The sequence below is a fragment of the Dicentrarchus labrax genome, unplaced genomic scaffold (assembly GCF_905237075.1).
Source record: "Dicentrarchus labrax unplaced genomic scaffold, dlabrax2021, whole genome shotgun sequence".
Lineage (NCBI taxonomy): Eukaryota > Metazoa > Chordata > Actinopteri > Moronidae > Dicentrarchus > Dicentrarchus labrax.
The window spans coordinates 13,465,749-13,481,155 of record NW_026136716.1 but is presented as its reverse complement, the minus strand read 5'-3'; the positions used below and the strand labels follow the sequence as shown (position 1 = coordinate 13,481,155).

At 38.9% G+C, this 15,407-nt stretch overlaps 2 protein-coding genes across 6 annotated transcripts in view; both read left to right on the top strand.

Annotated features, from left to right (window-relative positions):
- The window catches only part of arhgef7b (Rho guanine nucleotide exchange factor (GEF) 7b), a 28,638-nt gene extending 17,151 nt beyond the window's left edge, over positions 1-11,487 (top strand). Inside the window, exons 7-22 of one of the 4 annotated variants that reach the window (XR_007888118.1) lie at positions 880-974; positions 1,262-1,357; positions 2,428-2,550; positions 2,648-2,786; positions 2,979-3,038; positions 3,483-3,629; positions 3,878-3,964; positions 4,148-4,226; positions 4,669-4,805; positions 4,946-5,170; positions 5,399-5,492; positions 6,147-6,236; positions 6,705-6,863; positions 7,485-7,601; positions 8,027-8,081; positions 8,482-8,574. Coding sequence is in view for 2 of the 4 variants with exons in the window: in XM_051427697.1 (XP_051283657.1) it covers positions 880-974; positions 1,262-1,357; positions 2,428-2,550; positions 2,648-2,786; positions 2,979-3,038; positions 3,483-3,629; positions 3,878-3,964; positions 4,148-4,226; positions 4,669-4,805; positions 4,946-5,170; positions 5,399-5,492; positions 6,147-6,236; positions 6,705-6,863; positions 7,485-7,581; positions 8,027-8,081; positions 8,482-8,604 (1,806 nt within the window). In the remaining 2 variants the exon portion in view is untranslated. Of the gene's footprint in view, positions 1-879; positions 975-1,261; positions 1,358-2,427; positions 2,551-2,647; positions 2,787-2,978; positions 3,039-3,482; positions 3,630-3,877; positions 3,965-4,147; positions 4,227-4,668; positions 4,806-4,945; positions 5,171-5,398; positions 5,493-6,146; positions 6,237-6,704; positions 6,864-7,484; positions 7,602-8,026; positions 8,082-8,481 lie in introns of all 4 variants that reach the window. The other 3 variants (XM_051427697.1, XR_007888119.1, XM_051427698.1) reach the window with 3 other exon arrangements.
- Positions 11,488-12,012: 525 nt separating this feature from the next.
- The window catches only part of sox1b (SRY-box transcription factor 1b), a 98,376-nt gene continuing 94,981 nt past the window's right edge, over positions 12,013-15,407 (top strand). The window contains exon 1 of one of the 2 annotated variants that reach the window (XM_051427713.1): positions 12,013-12,290. The gene's annotated coding sequence lies outside the window, so the exon portion shown is untranslated. The remainder of the gene's footprint in view (positions 12,291-15,407) is intronic. The other variant, XM_051427712.1, reaches the window with a different exon arrangement.

Here is a 15,407-nt window from a genome sequence, read left to right as displayed (position 1 = left end):
TCCTCCTCTGAGGGGAGACACAGCAACATGTGTTACTGTCTCAATTCATTACCAGAAACCTCGTTCCTGAGAGGTTTCTGATGTTGTGGAGAGATTAGCCGGTTAGCCTGTGGAGTCACACCCGTGGAAATCTACTCGAGCCAGTGTTATAGCTCCCATAGGGTCTGATATCGCTCTCCATTAGCTCATTACAGAATGCATCTCCCACTCAAAAGCCAACAGTTTACAGGCTCATTTTGACTTTGGGTACACATTCAGATACTCACATTTCTAACCCATTTGTATAGAAAGTGCCAGAAGTACTCCATTATAACTACTCCAAATATATGTGATATGAATATATTCCACTGTGATAACAATAACAAAGGATATTTGGAATAATATATTACATTTAGATCATTTAATTCACATGTAATTGGTTATTTTATTGCCTACAGGGATTCATTGGATTACCTAACAATTATTAAATAAATATATTTTCATTGCCCATTAATCTACCAATTATTTTATTGACTAACCGACTAATCAATTGGTCTACAGTATTAGACAGCCCATCACAGGCTTCAAATGTCTGTTTTGTTGTCTATAAAACAGCCCAAAACACAAACAAAAACAACAAACAACAAATATATTCGGTTTGCCATTATACAAAACAGAAAAATAATTTTCCCATTTTTGTTCAAAAGGTGGCTCAAACAATGAATCGATTATGAAAATAAGGGATTTTTTTTTGGCCCAAGCATACAGTACTGCAATTTTAAAAGTGCTATCATATAATCTTTTCCATACTATTCTTTATATCCTCGTAATTAAGTTTGTGTGTGTGTGTGTGTGTGTGTGTGTGTGTGTGTGTGAATTTGTGTTTCATGTCTCTGTCAGGTCCTACAAAACATCCTGGAAGCAGAGAGTGAATATTCGAGGGAGCTACAGAGTCTCCTGGGCTCGTACCTTCGCTCACTTCACCCCACAGACAGGTGGAGTTATTTTTACACTTTTTATTCTTTTATTCAACAGTGAGTTGAATTTTCGATGTGGTGGCACACACACTAGCATATCTGCAAGACCAATATAATCTGTTCAATTTTACAGAATATAAGAACACACATGTACTGTATCACACACATATACTGTCTATATCATATGCACACTGTTATATACAGTACCACATGTACTGTATCCTATATTTAAATGCATATATTGAATACATATATTAATAATGAATAGAATCCTCGCCTCTCCTCTCTTCTCTTCTGTTTTGCAGACTCAGCAGTGTTGACATCAGTCACATTCAGGGAAATCTGGAAGAGATCTCAACCTTCCAGCAGATGTTGGTTCAGTCCTTGGAGGAGCATACAAAGTCAGTGCACCAATCTCTTTCTGCCTGCCTCAGATGCACTGAAAGTGTTACAAACTATACAAATGTATGTGATGATATCAAATTAGTAACTAGCTAATACTGGCCTTTCTTGTAATGCAATGCTGTAATCTCATAGGGATATCTATGAAAGTCAGGCTTATAGTATTAACTGTTTAGTATAAAATATATCAAACATTAGAAGCTGTCAAAAGCAGTTATTGCAGTAGGATTTTCACCATGATACAGCAGGTAACAACAATTACAATTGCACCATATGGCACTTAAATTAGTGTTTAGAGACTTCAAATGATTAATTTATTAGTTGACAGTAATTAACGTATTGACTTAATGAACTTATAAATTGATTATTTTAGTATATTCATTTTGTTACTTTTTAAAAATGTTTTATCAGTATTAATTTCTATTATAGTTCTTTACTTACATCCTAAAGAAATGTATAAAATCAAATATTCGCGTTCAATGACACTAAAGTATTGTATCCATATAGCCCAATATTACCGAAATCTGATTACATGCAGCTTTAAAGAAAAGTAAATATTCTTAATAATTTCAATAAAGTCTTGTTATATAGATGGGTCAGTTTCTTGTTATAGTTTTCTTACATGCAGACAAGATTAACCTTAAAGAGTTTTTAACTTGGCTTTCTGAAATCTGCGCAAAACCTTAAAGAACTGCTCTTGCTAACATTCTGTTTAACTACTGAAACATCCTCCAGCTTCAGTTCGAGCTCAGAGTGTAGTCAGTTATTAAAGCAACAGAGACATCTAGTGGTAGACTGACGTAATAACATGTTTGCCTGAGATGCTGCAGGTCAAGAAAATACAATTCATGTGTTTTAGTTCAAGTTTGTAAGATTTGTAATGAAAAATAATTTTATCAACAAACTTCTCAGTTATCAGGAACCTTTATGGTCTTGATGTGAATGTTGTTTCCTAGTTAGAGATTCCAAATGTATCTGATCTTTTCTAAATGTATCTTTATCTTTATGTGTGATTAAATGGCAACAGTGGCAGTTATTATCCAATCTAACATGTCATTTGTGATTGTAGACTCCCAGAGAGCCAGCAGAGGATCGGGGGGTTCTTCCTGAGTCTGATGCCCCAGATGAAGATCATCTATGTGGCCTACTGCTCCACCCACCCGTCTGCTGTGAATGTACTCACACAACACAGGTACATTCACTTGTACTGTGTTTGCAGGAGCATATTTAAACCACAAAACCAAACGAAAGAGAAAACGTGTGTGCTTGTTTGTGTGTGTGCATCATAGTGAGGAACTGGGGGAGTACATGGAGTCAAAGGGGGCGTCCACTCCTGGGATCCTGACTTTGACCACTAGTCTGAGTAAACCCTTCACCAGACTGGAGAGATACCCAACACTGCTGAAGGAACTGGACAGACACATGGAGGTTAACTTGGATTTAAAATAATAATTGTTATTGTCTACAAAAGGCTCTCTATTTTAATCTGTGCGTATACAGTTACCCATTAAATATAAAAGCAATAAACTGAGTGAACAGTGTGATCTGAATCTGCATGCAGGAAAAATTATCTTTCCAACGTTTTTTGTATGTTTTATTTTATCTTTGTCTTTGTCTTAGGACCAACATCCTGACAGGCCTGACCTCCTTGCTTGCATGGCGGCCTTTAAAAGCTTTGCAGTAAGATACAAACACACACCCACATGTATTGTAGTTACATATTGATTGTACTTGATTAGTTAGTCTCACAGGCTTGAATGTGTGTCTTTATTTACACTGTAAGCTCTCTTAAATATGCTTTGTTTTAGAAAGAGTTTTCAGTTTATTTCAGTCACAATTGTAACTCACCTCAGATTGTATTCTAAAAACAGACAAAACAATTGCTTGTTATTATCAATGTATTCTGGAAAGGAGGGATGACTTTCTTCTGTTAATACTGAAGGATGCTCACAGTAGCTCATGTTTTCTTTGTTTCCTGACCTTGATGTGTAATCATACCTACTGACAGGCAACATTGTGCATTTATGTGCCTTTGAATGTGTGTGTGTTTGTGTGTGTGTGTGTGTGTGTGTGTGTGTGTGTGTGTGTGTGTGTGTGTATGTGTGTGTGTGTGTGTGTGTTCAGGCTCAATGTCTGGAGGTGAGGAAGAAGAAGGACCTGGAGTTGCAGATTTTAACAGAGCCAATCAGGAATTGGGAAGGGGATGACATCAGAACCCTTGGCCCTGTTCTCCACATGTCCCAAGCCACAGTCCACACTCAGAGCTGTCAGGTACTCGCCACATCCTCCAAACAACTTCACCACCTTCCTCTAAATTACAGATACATTCTTCTCTCACCACAAATGAGTCATATATCAGTACCATTTGTAACACTGTTTTGTAGATGAGAGTTCATAGTAATTGACCCAGAACGGCATGGTGTAACTGGACCCTGAGGTTGCATTCAGAACCACAATGACTGTTGAGTTTGAGTGATTATGAAATGGTATGTAAAAGGTACATTTTCTTTGCTTTTCAGGAGTTTAATGAACGCTACCTCGTCCTCTTCCCTCACACTCTGCTCATGCTCTCTGCCAGTCTGAGGATGAGTGGATTCATCTATCAGGTATTTACAGTACATGACACGAAACTTAAATAATGATCTCTGTATAACCTTAATGCACACTCTTGTGCAGTAAAAATACTATTACAAATGTTGCAATTGAATTAGCTGTTTGACCTCAAAAACTCCCAACAAGCACTGGATTGGTCTCTGGTCCACTAATTTACACACTGTGTGTCTCTGCAGGGGAGGATGCCGCTGACAGGAATGCTCATCTCCAGAATAGAAGACGGAGAAAACCTGAAGAACGCTTTTGAAATATCTGGTCAGCCCCCTCTCTCATTCAGCTAACAGACCTTTCTCACTTTAAAGGTGGGGTAAGCGATTCTGGAGAGTACCAAGATGTAGTGCGATCAACGACACAGCAAGTAATGTGACTAATGTTAGCTATGTTGTTAGTTAACAAACTGTCGCTGAAGTACACTGGATACCTGAAAGCTAACAAGTGGAATTTGGTACGCGCAGGCAGGTTTCTATTGACTGTGCTTAAGTTTCCACTCCTTAATAATGTAATTTAAAGCCAGTGCCCTTTCTCTGTGTGTTGTTCAAAGCCATTATAGGAGGAAATGTAGTAGTAAGTCACTAGCTTACTGTAAATAGAAAAAGTCAGTGGTCAGACAAAGTGTAAGAAAGCTTTATCTGTGTGACCTCTGTCTGTTTGCCTGTACATTTATATATTCGGTTTTATGTGTGTGGTTGTCGTGCAGGTGGCCAGGGTGAACGGATGCAGGTGGCATGTAACAGTCAGCAAGATCTACAGGACTGGCTGGACCTCCTCACCAAACACACACACACTTCAGCCGCGAACACACACTCCAGCAAGCATCAGTCCGTCTGTCACACAGTAAGTCTCCAGGTTTGCTAAAGAATAAGTCGATTAAGCACTTAGTCAGTTGATCCTCATCCACTTTACCGCCCTCATACAGTCTCCTTTCTACTTCACCTGCCTCCTCCTTTCTTTTACCTCTCCTCTGCTTCTCCCAGTTGCCCTCTCACCCTGCCACTCCCTCCAGACACTCAGAGTCTCGTGGAGGGAGCATTGGACACACCTACCACACCCTTCCCCACCCCTCTTCATATGGGACGGCCCACAGCGGCAGCCCAATGTGGGGGCCCCTGGAGCCACCGAGTACCCCCAAACCCTGGAGCCTGAGCTGCCTTCGTCCTGCGCCTCCACTCCGGCCCTCGGCTGCTCTCTGCCAGAAGGAGGTGCTGTACACTGGCATACTTAAATAAGCCAGGACCATACTTATACTATGGTATACTATATGTGTTGCTCAAAGTGGGATCTGGTGACCTCGAGGGTCCTTGAGGATGCTTTTCATTTTTTCCAAATTCATTGACTTGCCCTTATCCCAGTGGAGTAATGTGTAAGATTGTTCAATTGGGATTGTAACTACATTCCTACTGTACATGTTTCTGTGTTTTTGTTTGTAGGATATGAGCAAGAGTCCTAAGAACATGAAGAAGCTGCTACCGAAGAGGAAGCCAGAGAGGAAACCTTCAGAAGAGGACTTCACTGTCAGAAAAAGCAAGTGCAACTAAATTAAATACACCACTCTCACACTCTTACTCGTAGAAGTTTTTTTTTTCCATATATGCAACATGATGCACAGGTGTCTCTATTGCCTCTATACAGATTTTCCTTACTTTAAAATGATTTAGAACATAATTGGTGAATGTCAAGTTATGATGTCAGTTCCTTCATTTCAAATAATACACCTATTAATCTGTCTGCTATCAAGTACCAGAAACTGCAACAAATAGCTGCAATTACAGCTGAAATGTTACAAGCAAAAATAAGACAGTCACAAATGATCTGTCTTTGATTTATTTAACATGATTGGTCATAAGTAACTTAACTTGATTTTCATTCATTTTAACAATTAAAAAACCCAAATATTTGCTAACAAACTAAATACACAACAAAGGATTTAAGGATAATATTTGGAGTTGATCTCAAGTCATGTTCCATTTGTATTGTTTATTCCTTACTGCTGAATCGTAGTTACAGCTGCAGATGGCTGTTTTCCAACGTTGCAAAGAACTGTAATTCTTCAGTATGCCTGACAGAGACTGTGTAGCTAAAAAAAGTCCTCTGTTTGCATAATTTAGGAAGACTTGAACACTTTCTTCTCTCCATCTTCCTCCACCATCTCACCAGTCCTTCTGCCCTGTCCTTCAGGTACAGCAGCTCTAGAGGAGGACGCTCAGATACTGAAAGTGATTGAGGCCTACTGTACCAGCGCCAAGACACGACAGACTCTCAACTCCAGTGAGTACACACACACACACACACACACACACACATCAGCATGCTCACACACTGCTAGAAGCCTTATTGCTAACCACTGTTTGTTCTCTGCTGTCTAACAATATTTTTCTCTCTCCTCTCTTTTTATGTCTTCCCTGCATTCCTCTGCTTTCCTCTTCCTCCACACATTGTTTTTTTCATTAACTACTTCCATCCAAATGCTTTTGGTTGGTTTCATCACCGTCATCCTTGCTTTTATTCTGTGTCTTACTCTTGTTTCCTTAAATTTAACATGATTTATCCAACAAAAACATTTTCCTTTTTACATTTTTTTTATTTTATTTTTTTTTTAAACATCCACAATTAAAATATGGTTTGCCCCAAACCGTCATCCTTTATCCAATATGGTTTGTACTCCTCCCCTCATCCCCCCAACATTCAATTTGGTTTGTTCAAACCCCCTCTATTGCTGGTCACTTCCCGGTACAGCCTGGCAAGGGACTGACCTCATGCATAACCATGTGCTCGCTGACACCAGCCTGACCGTCGCCGGTTTCCCCGGCAACCTGCCTTGTTCTGACCAGTCAGAGGACTCGGATTATGACAGTATCTGGACTGCCACTAGTTACAGGACTGCCTCATTTTCTCGTAAGATATCGGTGTCACAACCCACTGACATGCCAGCCATGTCAACCAGCTAGCTTACAACTAAAGTCCCAGCCTTTCACCTGCTGTGTGTATGTGTGTGTGTGTGTGTGTGTGTGTGTGTGTGTGTGTATCCACTATATATTTTGCATACTTAGTATTTGTCTTTGTATGTATTGTATATGTATGAGCCATGCAGGAAAAATAGAGAGCGATGTACAGGCTGTACATACTGCATGGCTAAAAACCCCTCTTCTATTACCCTCCTAGGAAATAAATATACTTATACATCATTAAGACATATTACCTGTTCTGCTGTGTCATGTTATTGTGACATGCTTTTCTTCCTCAGTTCATAAGAACAGTCCTCCTCTTTTAGCTACAGTTTCTTGGTCCAAAGTGTAAGTCACATTAACTTGCCAGGGCGAATGTGACATTTTACATCAGCAAATTGTTAAACTGACATCTTGTTGTTTCTCACTTGTAGTTTGTAAGGTACCCCATTAGTGTCTTCCTCTTTCTGTGTTCTGTGTTTACCAGTTAAACTGTATGTCAGTGTACATGTGTATGTGTATGTGCATTGTGCCGGGGTAATAAGTTATACTGCTGTCACTGTTCAATCAGGCTCCAGCAGGAAGGATGTACACATGCTGTTCCCAGAGGAGGAAAAGATCATAGTGGAGGAAACCAGGAGCAATGGACAAACTGTAGTGGAGGAGAGGTGAGAGAGGAGAGATGAAGGTGTGTTTTTGTGTATGTAGTACTTGTGTACTAATGTTTATAGGTTAGGCTTTAAAAGTGGTCCCTGAGGAGATGAAGAATTGCTACACCAGAGAATAAAAGGATGCAGCTACTAATACAAATATAGAAAATGGTGGAAACTGAACACACAACAAAACCATTCATTCAACACAAGCACACAGTAGGTAGAAACTTACAAAATATCAAATGATGACTTGTAGGCAGTCACAGCATGTAAGCGGGAGGTGCCACGTGTAAAAGTTGAACATAGAAAACAAGCAGTGGATATTATATGCACTAAACAAAATTAAAAAAATACTATATAAAAGTGAATATATATGGAGTTACAGTGAATATGTGAAATGATTTACTGTCTGTATCAGGCTGCAGCTAGTGTATAAAGCAGAGCTGTTCTGTTCCTGCAGGAGTCTGGTGGACACTGTGTACAGTCTCAAAGATGAGGTCCAGGAACTCAAGCAGGTGAGTTTGCAGTTTTTGAAATTGATTACTGACCCAGACATCCCGATATAATCAATTTCCTGCCCAGATGTCCCACTTTATAGATCTGATCTCAGTGAGTGGTGTCGGGCCGAGGATTTCTTTATCTGATTGGTATCGGCTATATTGAGCTTTACTGACCCAATCTGAGGGGAAATGGGGGGGAGTGAGACTAGAAATGCAAAAAATATCATATTCAAGTCAATGATGACAATGCTTGTTGCCACATTTACAACAAAAAACACTTTTAACAGACACAGTACAAGCAGGTTAGCAAAACACCTGTTAAATATAACTAGCATTTGTTTCTTTCTCTCCCTCTCTCTCACCCCTTCATTTTTCTCTCCTCTCTTTCCCACCTTCCTTTGTCTCACTCCTCCAGGACAACAAGAGGATTAAGAGGACGCTGGAGGAGGAGCAGCGAGCGAGGAAAGAGCTGGAGAGGATCGTCAGGAGAGTTCTGAAGAACATGAACGACCCAACCTGGGATGAGACTAACCTCTGAGATCAATATGTGGAGGAGACCAATGTCTCTTCTCTTGAATGACCAAATGACTTTTGAACCTGTTGTTCAACCTGTGTGAACGGAGGCCACCAACACCCCATCATGTCTTCACCGTTTTCACTTGCTTCGACCTTCTCAGTGACCTGCGTACCAATCTGTGGACCAAGAGAAAATGCCTGCCAGCCATCAGCAAAGCCATCCCAACTGACCGTAAAGCTGTGAAGCCAAATTAGCTGGTAGGCATGACGACATCTGTGCTCCTTTACTTTTTTTGCCTTCTTTGGAGCACTGTCAAACCAATCGTTGTTTTTCATTTACTTGTGTATTTATCTTCCATTCCTGCTTATGCTTATTTGCATAAACTTTCACCATTGCAAGGACAGTATTTTATTGACTGGCTTGATGCATGAATAAGAACGCTACATAGGGTTAATATATGTCAGCGATATCAGAGCTGTATGTGAAAGTCCTCGTTGAAACTTGAAAACTTTTTCATTAGCAGCAAATTTTGTCATCAAATCATATTGTTATAAAAGTCACCTTTAAAACTCTATTTTATGATAAATATTAGTGACAGTCCAACAAACTATAAAGTTGGTTTATTTGTTATAATAAAATACAAAGTGTGGGACACTCAGTTACATTTTAAACTTAAATTTACCAGCACTTGTTAGTGACCTCGTGTTTTACAGGATGAAATGAAAGTCAGTTGCAGATTATCATTTTGTGACAGACCACCATATTATTTTCTTGATCCACTACATTATTTGATATATGGATATGTAGATTTCTGGCCAGTGATGATTTAGATTTTTTGAATATTTTTTGTATTTTATTAAGCTTTAAACCCAGATGAATAAACTACAAGTGAGGTGGACCAGAGACATGGAGAAAATATGAGAAACTAGTTGATTTATTTGTTGGTACTGTTTGGACTGTTCTTCCATGTCTATATACAAGTAATTGTTTGGATGCTAAAGCTAAAGATACATTTACTTTTGAGAACAATCTAATTTAATGAATTGAAGGGTAAATGATAGTATGTGAGATCAAAAACAACACAAACAAATGTGTAAAAATGTGTAGTTACTAGGAAATCAGTTAAAGGGACGCTAGAGGGAGATTTTCCTCAGGAATTAATATGACCATCAGGGAGTCGAAGGTTTCAGCTCCACATTAACTTTTATTTATAATTTCATATTCTTGCAGATTGACATTCCAAGCTATGTTTAAATGTGTAGGAAACTTGATTTAGAATGATGTAGTCAAACGTGATGCACTGTAAATGTGTATATGAAGCAGGGAGAGCGAGAGGCCAATAAGCTTTTTAAACCTTATACATGTCTGCCCAAAGCTACAGCTGTAACAGTAAAATATGTGTCGATAACAAACACAGTATTGCTGCTAAATCAATTATTTCAGAACAAAATGTCTGGCAGCGCTGTAAGAGCTGCTGTGCAGTTTGTTTTGAAATTCACACTGCCCACAAACCACCTTTTTCTTTGTCATTTACAAATAGGTTCTTTGAAGTTTCAGAGTTTATATATGTTTAACTCTTTTTAAACTTGTGGACCTACTGTCACCACTTTTGCTTCAGCTTGACATAGATAAAAGATTGTCAGAAGGACAAACAATTATTTATTTAAAAATTAGGCTGTTATTGCTAGTTACAGCTGAATTGCTTGGAATTGAACCCATGGCTGCTGCAGCATGTACTCAGCCTTGGTACATGGGGTGCTAGCTCCACCAGGCGAGCTACCAGGGCTCACCTACAATGACTGTATGAGGTGAGATACAATCAAAAACATTAAAGGAGCTGTAAGCAATATTTGTTTTGTTAAAAAAAGCTCTACATTCTAACAGCCATCACTGATGTAGAGAGTTCAGTCAGTAACATGGGTCACCCAGTCCCTCCTTTCTGCAGTAAACAGAGAATACATTTTCTAGTGTCCTGTTCCCTCTTTATCCAATCAGGAGATAACTGCTTACTGCACCTTTAAATTAATGTCATCATGTCTTGTTGCCATACATAGGATGATATATGCATAATGTAGTATAAAAGTAATAGAAACTCCTAATGTAAAAGCCCAGAATGAAGGAAAATCTTAAATGCAGCCCACTTAATAAATCAGCAATGACTTAAACATTATCATAATAATAATGACACTAAATAGCTTTTTGAGTTTATATTCAAATTTTAATACAATATTCACACCCGTCTTCTAGCAGCTGCGAGGTTTGCAGAGGAAATGAGAGGCCAGAGTCCAGTTTTAAACTGACTGACAGATACCATCACTGATCTTTATTTAACTTCCGTCTTTTAGGAGCCAAACAAAATATACTGAGTCAGCTCGCTGCTCTTACTGCTTCAAGACCAAAGTCCAAGCAATACAACAGTGGAAAATGTTGATGGGTTTTATTATGATTTTTATAATGTCAATATGCAACTTACTGTAGAATGTTTTCTTATTTTTATATTTGTGATTGTGTTTTTACTCTAAACAACTGGTTTTGATTTGTAACACTTATTTTTACTTGACCTGGTTGATCACACTGAAGCTGATTTGTACAGAAAAGCAGCATATTTCTCATGAGCGTCAGAAGACGTGCCTTGGGGAGAAGTATATTTCCTTTATGCTAAAGTTATTAAGCATAAAAACTTCAGCCACAAGTGAAATATTACTGAAATGAAACCACACTAATGTAAGCCATGTAAAACAGTATGTCAATTATTGACTCTAACTTATGTATTTAACTGAAAGTGACTGATGTAAATGTAATGTGTGTTCCAATGTTAAGGTGATGAAGGTGATTACAGTAGTAAGAATCATCCCCCCTCTATTTATTTCACCCGTCTGTCTGTGAATAAAATGTTGAATCAAACAGTTGAATCTCATGTCTCTAGCAGACCTATTTATCTCTAGTTATACCAACAGTTAGTGACATGTATGAAAGGTAGTAGTTGAACAAAGCACTTTTTATTATTAAAAAGAACGGTTTCGACCACAACAAGGTTCAAACTAATGATTCTTCTTTACTTTTTTTAAGTAAATGAATATAGTTAAAGTCAAAAGTAATAATATGAGCACACATGCTAATCATTGGTAAAAACATTGCTAAATTTGACAGAAATGGAACTAAATGAAGAGCCATTTGGGATATGGTTTAAACTGATATTTGAAGCCATTCCCAAAAAAATGGGTGAAACAGCGCCCCTCTGGGTTGTAACGCGGGGTAAAGGTCAGCCAGTGTGTGTGGTCAAAAAGAATATTGCACCCTTAATGAAGCCTGCCGAAGGGGCGCCAGGTGAAAGTTGGTATCCCTTGATTAAAACATAGTTTAGTATCAAACAAACAGCCACTGCGAAAAGAAAGTGCAGTGAAGCCTGTCATACTCTGACAACAGCCTTTAACATTTAGAATAATTAAAAACAACAACCATTAGAGTTATAGTAAATGAAACAACAGGTAGTTGTCCAGTAGCAGTAACGTTAGTTAGCTGAGTTTCCAAGTGTTGCTAATGATATCAGCTAACGAGCTTTTGAGCTAGCAGCGCGGGACATGAAGACCTCCGTCAACAAACAAACAAACAAACAAACAAATAAACAAACAAAGTGACTGTCAAAGTGCAGCTGGACATAAGTGGACACTTCATGAAAGAAAAGTGAATGGACTTCGACTGCAAATGTGAGTCAGATAATGTATGTCTCTGTATGTTTGTCTTCTTGCTGGTTAAAATGTCCCGCAGTGGCGTGTCTGTTATTATTGTCACAACTTATTGCTGTGTTTTTGTTGTTGTTGTTGTTGTTGTTGTTTAGGGTTTTCCTGTTCTTAAATGACATGAGACAGAGCCCGCCGAGGCTGTGGAGCATTAGCAGTTTCTTATGGGTCTTACACTGTTTGTGTGTTAGTGATTGTGGCCTGTGCAGAAGGTCTGCTGGCTGCTTGCTTTTCTTCTTTTGGTTTTCTGGGTTGCAACTCATCCTTGTTTTGGTTTGAAGCTGTGCTGTTTTAAGAGTAAGAGCCTTTTAACTCTAGTGTCCTGCAGGCTTTACTCTCTTATATGCCAGTCTTATAGGTGAGGGTGTGTAAGTCATGTACCTGATACATGCAATGATGTGGGGCCATAAAGTTTGAGTTTGTAGTTTTCCTGTACCTGGATCAAAGTTTAAGAGTTTACTAATTGAATGTTATGTGGTTTGTTATATAACACCCACAATGGACTCCAAATCACAAATTCTTAACTTTGTTGGTAAAATGATGTTTTACATTACGCCATTTATTCAGATAACTTGTCTGAGTTGATCTCTGAACCACTCCACTGCTAAAATGCTCAGTTGCAGAGTTCATTTAACTGGTCCCAGTCTGGCTCCAGTCTGGCCCCTGAACTGCCACAGTTCCCATTCAGTTTAGCTAAGCCTCGAGGAAAACATGTCATCAGTGACAAGGAAGTTCGTAGGCAAGACTGTGCATACACCACACACTGGTCTCACCACTAACTTTAAACACAAAGATAGTGACAAATAGCCACGCATGCTCACAATAGCGGTACGGCTGCAGTTGTTAATGGAGGTGGCGGTGGCGACCATTGTATGTTTAGCCAACTTCTAAAACCAAGTGTGGAGCTATTCTTTTAATAGTAATAATTCCTGTTTTTCACGCGTGTCAGGACCACTGTGGTTTCTCCTTGGAAGGTGAAGCTGGTGAAGCGAGGGAGTTGCAATCTGCAAGTACACCACTAAATGCTACACACTGCAGTGTTTTCCCTTAGAAGTTTTTTCAGCAGCAGTGTTGTTGTGCATGCTGTTAGGCATGTGACACCAGCCCGTATTGACACACGTCAGAGTATCTTAAAGTTTGAAGTTTGTTTTTTTTGTTTACATTTTTCAATTCAAAATATGCAATTTCACACCATTTTGGATCATTATTATGCCTATTACCACGAAGTTGGAAAAGCTAGGGCAGATAATCAAAGAACACCCAAAAAACCTAAAGACTAAACTTGCTACAGAAGTCCACTGAGGACCAATTACTACTATTAGACGTGGGATAAGTCATTTAGTTAGTTTTGATGTTGTCCACATTGATTTTACATCATTTGACTTGGGTTCTGCACTTAAGTCTAGAGGGAAGGAAAAACCTGTCCTGAAAAATGACCTCAGAATCATTATTGATTATTCAGGATTATTCAGACTATTTTAATTGTCTTAATTTTACTTAATTTACAGGTTTTGACATACTATGAAATGATGAAATGCAAATTGTGATGAAATTAAAAGAAGTCAACAGTTGCTTCTGCACTTAGTTACAAACATATTCTCAAGCTGAAACTCAAAGCAGCTCAAACAGGCTACTTCCTCCTGTGGGATTTTATTTCTGGACCTTTAGCAGCGGAGCTTCAGGGCTCTTATGTGCATCAGGATGTGAGAAAGGCCAAGTTTGTTCTTGAGTGGCTTCAGGGATGCCCCCTGCCTACCCAGAGGTGGAGACTAGAAATCCAGGCTGAAATATCCTGTAGTTCTTCCTTGACACCAACTATGTGACTGTACTGTACTCCTCTTCATTATTCTACAACAAGGAACAACATATTTTGCAGCTGGAGAACGCTACTTTCTCAATCAATAAAGCATGCACTGAGGAATGTATAGCTTCATTTGACTACATTTACCATCAATACTGATCATAAAAGGTGGCAAATGTGCCCCCTTCAATGAGCAGATAGTTGTTTAAGGCCTTGATGAAGCCCACAACCACAGAAATAAATAGATATCAAGTTTTACAATGTAGGTGTATTCACTGTAAAGCCTCTTTAAAAAATTGTTACATTTTGCAAGTTTTTTTCACAATGCACAACTGACAGTTTGACGGTTTCCATGTTCGATGTCTGTTATCAATGCACTCAATAACGTGACATGGCCAAATTGCCGACAGGTTTTGGCAGGACACCAGTGAAAAGCATTATTCCCATAACAACAGAGGAGAAAGGAGTCTTTGTAGAGTTGTCCTTACTAAATTGACAAGGCCTTTTACAGCCTTTGATACGGGGCTGGCTGACTCACACAATGCCAGGCATATAAATTTGCAGATGTCGTCTGGAAAGCTCAAATGTCAACGCTTTTCACAACAGCACCAGGGCCCTGCAAGAGGAATAATTGATTAGTTCACCTTTTGTCTCGAGCCAAATATTCATCCAGGAGGACAAAAACAGGAGGCAAAGCAAAAGATGAAAGAGCATCTTCTACAGTCACTGTGTGCTGTTAATCTTTTCTTCTTTTAAAGAATGTTTTCATCCAACCATTGAACAGTGTTTCTAAAATGAAACACAAATAACTCAAAAGCGACAAAGCCCTATAAAAACATCCGTTCAAACTGATCAAACAATCCATTCAGTACTCACTCAACATAAGTGATTATATCCCAAACACAGGTGTTTTTTTGCAAAATATTATTATAATATACTAATTATATTACAATATTTAACCACTTTTGCAAAAATCCGGTCATGCCTGTTTGGAGCTTGATTATAAACCTCCTTAGCAGCAGTTAGCCAATCAGTCAGTCAGCACGAGTTATTGCCAGTGTTTAAAGCAAGACTATGTAATGTGTACTCTAGAAGAGCCAAACAATTAAATCATTTTGTCCCCATTGTACTTAGCTGAGGGCTAAACCAGAAATTAGCGGGGCTGGTGGGAGTCTCTGGTGCGCTTGCTCTGTGGGTCTCTGTGTGGGTAATTCTATACCCTGAAATTGAACTTTTTGGATTTCATGCAGCACTGAGCAGCTTTCATAGGAATAAACGGAGCT